At 40.5% G+C, this 6,294-nt stretch overlaps 1 protein-coding gene across 1 annotated transcript in view; it reads left to right on the top strand.

Moving 5' to 3' along the window:
- The window catches only part of LOC140937712 (uncharacterized), a 9,061-nt gene extending 3,719 nt beyond the window's left edge, over positions 1-5,342 (top strand). Inside the window, exons 8-9 of the mRNA XM_073387276.1 lie at positions 257-313; positions 399-5,342. Of these exons, the coding sequence (XP_073243377.1) occupies positions 257-313; positions 399-4,753 (4,412 nt within the window). The 3' untranslated portion in view covers positions 4,754-5,342. The remainder of the gene's footprint in view (positions 1-256; positions 314-398) is intronic.
- Positions 5,343-6,294: the final 952 nt, after the last annotated feature.

Raw genomic sequence — 6,294 nt, 5'->3', positions numbered from 1 at the left:
AAAATTAAGAAATTGCAATTGAAACGATAAAGAAAAAAACAACAACAACACTGAGGAAAGTTTAGACAGACATTAAGGTTCTTTTTTGGTTGATAATCTATATAGCTAGCAATTAGTTCCTGGGACCAGGTACATACATCTTAAATGGCGTCGGACGTTCAGCTCATTCAACGTCTAGTTTGATGCAACTAGCCCTTGGTCTTACTTTCAGCGCAACAAAGTATCCTTAATTTTCTTTATGTGGCTTCCGTTATAGATATTTCCAGACCCCTAACCTTAGCCAGACCTTCCAATAACAGTAATTTGCATGAAGGTAATGTGGAACTTTAATTCTTTTTGCTGAGATGATTACGTCAGTTGCCAAAAAAACGTGTGCTGATGCCTTCTTTTTTATTTAGTTCGAACAGGTTCCAGACTCGTCGTTCTCAAGCCCACAAAAAACATGGTCCTTCTAGAGGATCGTCTGCAGTTGGATAGCCAAAACATAACCTTTGTACTGAAAGGTAACTCACCAAACAGGACTCGTTTGAATCGGAACTCAAGCTTTTACGTAGACTTGGAAATTGAACAAGTCAACCTTGTTCCAACGTACACTGATTATGATGCATGGAAGTCAAATGAAAATCTAAATTTTGTCTATGTACGTGGATTTCCAGAAGTCTTCAGCAACTATTGCCGCTATCCAGCCCCGAATAACTACTCTTTGAAACATAACGTAGAAAAAAAACGACAGACAAAAGTGTTCCCGGCAAAATGTTTTGAACACTCGTTAGGTCTCTGCCCAAGCAACACAGCCCCTGGCGAAGTCTACTACTACAGATCCATAAACGATGCATGTATCACTGCCAAAGACGCTCGTATTTGTCGCAAAGCCAACCAGAGCGACTGTAGACTGAAAGAGGACCCTAGTAAGCTATATTGCACGAATTACACAAACATTGTGACCGATATATTCAATATCAAAGAGTCTGACTTTGTCGATAACCCCTTGGATACATTTCCAACGAGCTTCTGCAGCAACGCGTATCGAGCGTGCCTTGTGTGCAGAGATTTGTGTTCAAATTGTGACTCTAACTCAAACAGCCAAGGCAGCAGCTCCTGTTCGTGCTGTTTCAAAGGATGTTTGAGAGACTGCAGGAGTTACTACGGCAGGGACTGCACTCCGGAGCCTAAGCAGTGCGCTGAAGGGGATACGAGCCAGTTTACTCTGTCAATGAATACATCAGTCAATTTGAATTTACAGTTCAACTGTTATCTGGAGCTCAACCCTCCGGAGACACTGTATTCTCTAAGATATCGTGTGCAGCACGAGAGTGGGCGATTCATCTCCTCGTGGATATCTAAAACCTTGAAAACGTCGCAACTAGACGGCTATCCTTACTCAAACATACAAGAAGGAACGCATCACCTAGACTCATTAGAAATATCTCACTCGACAAATTTTGACACATCTCCCGTTATTTACCTTCGAGGCCAAAGAGAGTCTTTAAAAATACCATATAGTTATAGTGTATCGAGCTTAGTTGACGATGATGATGAAACCTTGGGAAAAGTCGATGCGGCTAACACCATACACTTTCAAACTAAGACACCGTTTTCGTTGACTACAAGATCTTGGAGCCACGGTGAGACCTGCCAAAAACTTGCAGACTGGCCCCAAACTCTTCGCAAACCGTATAGTAATCTGAAACCCGCAAAAGTGGAACACTTAGGCGTGCAAGGAAAAGGCGAGTCCTTGTATCAGATACGAGATCCCCACCGACCTCCTTCGATGACCGTGAGGATTTCCGATGATGAGTCTCTTTTCAAATATATTTTGAGGAACGCGAGCATCCGCAACGATGAAACCTTCCAAAGCGTTTTGTCACGAAGTAATACCAGTTGGAATTTGAAGATATCTGGTGTTTTAACAAGCTGCCCTGGTTTCTTCACACTTCAAGCCATCGATGAAGTTGACAGCGTCAAAGTTCTTGATCAAGATGTGGTAATAATTTGTCCTGAAACCCACTTCAAACTAGAAATTCATATTCCAAGAAAGAATTCGCAAGACAAAGAAAGATTGTTCAGTGTATATCTGTCTGATGCAAAACAGAAACTGAAACTTCAGCTAGCCGTTGTTGACCAGCCCTCGAGAAAGGGTAAAGAGCCGGTGAAAAAAAGTGAAGATGAAAAACCAGATCCGTGGTTAACCTTAATGCCTCTCTTTGTGGTTACTGGATGCATACTATTATGTTTGTTTGCGATTATGATTTATGCACAAATTACTCACAAGTCTAATGAAGATGTAGAGGATGGTCCACCAGGGTGGAAATTTGTCAAAACCAAAGACATCAAGACTGGAAGAACTGAAAGCAGTGGGAAGAAGACACAACCCAAAGACCCAAACAGGCTTAAGAGAAGGCATCTGATTTTAGTCTTATTTTTCGTGTCATTTAGGGTTGTCTATAGCTTAATTTTTACATTCTCGATGGCGTTTGCGATTCTGACACTTCTTCACGGACCTAATATGAAAATAATTGAAGAATACCAGGAATTCGTCCAGAGCAAAGTAGACGAAAGCAATGCCATTGCTTTACAAATGGATCAGCACCGGGAAAATGAGGCAAAAAGTAATTTAGAGTCCAGTGAAGACATTCAGAGATCGTGTGACTTCTATCTGGGACTTCAGCTTCAGTGGCTAAGGTACAACATGACTTGTTTGATCCAGGAGAACCACTTAAAAATGTTCAATAAGCTGAGCCAGAAAATTGTCAGAAAAGTAACCGAAAAAATTCAGGCCTTAAAGAAGAAAATTGATCAGCGAGTGAAAGCCTTCCAAGCGAGTACCAGAGGAAAGCTGAAAGACAGCAAAGAAAGATTGAAAAACTATGGAAGAAGAGTGTACAACAATGGATGGTTTGCCTTACCTAAAGGAGCCTATAAAGTGAAGAAAGCGTTTGGAAGAAAAAGAAGAGAAACAGCTGAAGGCGAGAATTATCTAAAGATTACGCAATTACTCAACAACAGCGAAGGATCCACCGGATTTCGTTGGAGAGCTCGAAATGTCTTCTCAGTTAGAGTCAAACGTAGCATAGCTGACAGTTCCTTCATCGGTTTTCTGGACTTCATTGGGGCAGTTGATCAAGATAAGTTGATTGAATATGAGAATAACATCAACGCCAAGCTTCAGTACGCCAAAGATGGACTGGCGGATTTTAACGACGTCCTCAAAACAGGAAAGTCCCCTGAACATCCACTTAGTACCATACTCATGTGTCCTTTGCGTTATATGCTAAGCTCTGCAAAGAAGCAGTTGAAAAGTGGAATACAAAAGCTTACGGACGAGGGAGACGAGTGGATAAAAGCTAGGACCGAATGTTTTAGAGGCAACACCAGTGATTTCTTTGCGGCTAACGAGTCCACACCAGAGTTAAGTGTCAGCGAGACAAATTCCAGTTTCTTTTCCGAGCGTATTGGTTACGAGGAAATGGATGGCTCAGACGGATTCGGAAACATTTCCGGAGTGAATAAATCCTCTCTAATCGAATCAGCACGGGGAGGCGCCTACTACAATATCGAAAAAGGAGATGTTATGGAGGAACAGGTGGACAAACAAAAGGAGGAATTGATAGAAGAAAAGGGAAAGTATAGAAACCTTACTAAGGCGTATGATGCCGATGTATTTATAGTCACCAAAAAAGCAGTTTTGGGTGTTCTTGTTGTAATCGACATTCTCCTTTTGATATATAGAGGATCTAAAACTTACCAGATGGCTTTTAGATTAATTCAAGGGTTCGAAGAAACTGTGAGGCACGATGAGGATGAATTCGAAGAAAAACCACCTGCTATCAAGCGACGAGCTGAGAGATTGTTTCGACGGGTAGTTGACTTCCTTGTCGAGAGATTCTCTAAGTTCCTCACATTTTGCAAGACACTTCATAAAAAGATTATGCGAACAAATCTTCTTCCGATGTGCATAATAATTGTTACTTCTGGTGCTGTTTTGTACTTGATTATTGCTGTTGTTTTCAACGTTATGAACGTTACGGTTATTGAAGAACTAGGTGGCTATGATTTGATTTCGTCCCGCCTTGATACCGACTACAATTTTACCAACTTGGCCATTGCCGACCAAGTTGACTTTATAAATAATAACGAAATGCGACTGTATAAGGAGTCGGTAAACGAGACCTTGTCTGAGTATAAAAGAATGACAGTGGATTTCAACCAGGGACAACGAGAACGCATTGAGCAGTTTAAACGTCAGATGTGTTCTCTAGAAAATGACACAGACGCGTGCTTGAAGGGAATGCCGGAGTTATCTGCATCGACTCTGAAGTTTGATCCACAAACCTGTATAATACCCAAACTGGAAGGGACGCCTTATGAAGATTACGATGGAGAAGCTTATCGTCAACGACTGAAAAAGGAATCCAAACGGTTTGTTGACGCCGTTCGAAACATTGTCCTGAATACCATATACTTCATCGTGAGTGTCGTATTGTCGATTATTATGATAGCTGTTCTATCTTACGGGGTGTTTGTCTTTCTCAAGTCAAGAGGAATGGTGCGAGTAAAACAGATCCATGTATACAAGTCATTGCCCCCGGAAATTTTGGAACAGTTTCATCTGACGTCATCAGAATACAAGGACGAACAAGATGGTAGCAAAACTACAGACGTAGGTAAAGCCGGTCCTAAGAAGTTACAGGTTCCCAAGATTTTCCTTACGGAATCTAAAGAAGATTTACAAATCAAAGAGTCCGAGGCATGACAGTCCCAACCCTTCTAACTTGAAAGGTCATTGGATATAGAATTGACTTTTTCGGAAGAATTTGTTTTGAAACTTCTAATTTTTCATAGAAGTCTTTGTTTCCAAGCTGTTTGATGTTGCTAAAAATTGTACTAAATTACTTTTTTTTAAAATTCCATTTGAGCTCTGCAAACAAACCTTTTCCTTCCCATACATTACTTTATATACTTGTATAAAAGTTGTATATTTATATATAAAGGATTGCTTTGAAAGGTGAAACTCTTTACAGGTGTTTTTAAGTACTTATAGTTTCTCGAATTTTAATTAGTCGTACTCCAATTTCAAGCCTAGTCCCCAGGAGTTCCGTTTGCTCGACGTCACCGAGAGAGACTCGCCGAGCACCCTTTCCCAAACTTCATGAGGATAATAGGGCCAGAGAGAAGGCCAAAGGACTAGGCTTCTCGAATTTTAAAAGATGGTAAAAGTGAACCGTGAACATTATAGTTCAGATTTTTTCATGCCTCAACAGTGATATAAAGCACCAAGAGCGTTGACGTCCCCAGTAGACTTGAACAATAACCGTAGGTTTTTCTTTTCCCTCTTTCAGTACTGTGACTCGATAACGTTATGCTAAGAGAGCGAAATTAAAAACTTTGAGCCAAGAACGTTGTGTCTACCAGAACCATTCATTCAAGCAAAACACCAATCTTCTGGTTGTTAGTTTTGTCCGGGCGGGGGACGTCAGCGCACTTAGCTCGTTGTTAAAGCTCGCTAACGGAAAGCTAACAAGGACCCACGTCTATTGCTGGTTTTCAGTGTCACGCCATTAAAAATAGATCAAAATAAAAATCAAAACCATTCGACAGATAATGTCCAGAATCTGGGAAATGAAAGGAGGTAAATATACAAAGACCCTCGCCAAGATTTGGGTCGAAGGAATAATTCGTATACGAGATATCCGAGGAAATGTTTTGCCCAAATTTATAGAGCTTTGTATGGCGACGCCATGTTGGAGCTCATCCGGATGATCTCCAACATGGCGGACGGAAACCAACAGAAACATCTATTACCGAGTTTTGCTACAAAAGCGTAAATTTACTCCTAGAGGAACTCATAAACCTTAAAGTAATACTTTTTCTGATACTTGAACTGTTTAGATAGCAAAATTCCTGGAAAAAAAGTCACTTTTTAAACCTACATGACAGCTCTCTCGGCCGTCACGTAAATGCTACGTCACGCAAAAGCTTAGATATTCAAGCGTACTCTATTACAAAGCCAAGAACCCTTTTGAAGCGAAAATTTGTTTTGAAAATTAGTTTTCAGCTGCTCTAATACACCATGAAAGTAAAATCTCAGTAGGATCGATAGTTTTGTAGTTTGAATTTTAGTGACGTCATGTGAAAACCAACAATTGAATATACGTACAGTTAATGTTAAATATATCTCTGTGAGTGAGCAATCATATAACAAACGGTTGGCCTTCACTAATTGTAAAGAATCGCACACTCGCAGAACTCGTGTGTTAATATAGTTACAAGAATGGCGTTTTCAAACCTCCCAGT

Source organism: Porites lutea, chromosome 5 (genome assembly GCF_958299795.1).
Source record: "Porites lutea chromosome 5, jaPorLute2.1, whole genome shotgun sequence".
In the NCBI taxonomy this organism is placed as follows: domain Eukaryota; kingdom Metazoa; phylum Cnidaria; class Anthozoa; order Scleractinia; family Poritidae; genus Porites; species Porites lutea.
The sequence above is the reverse complement of the archived record's forward strand: the minus strand, read 5'-3'. Positions and strand labels throughout refer to the sequence as shown.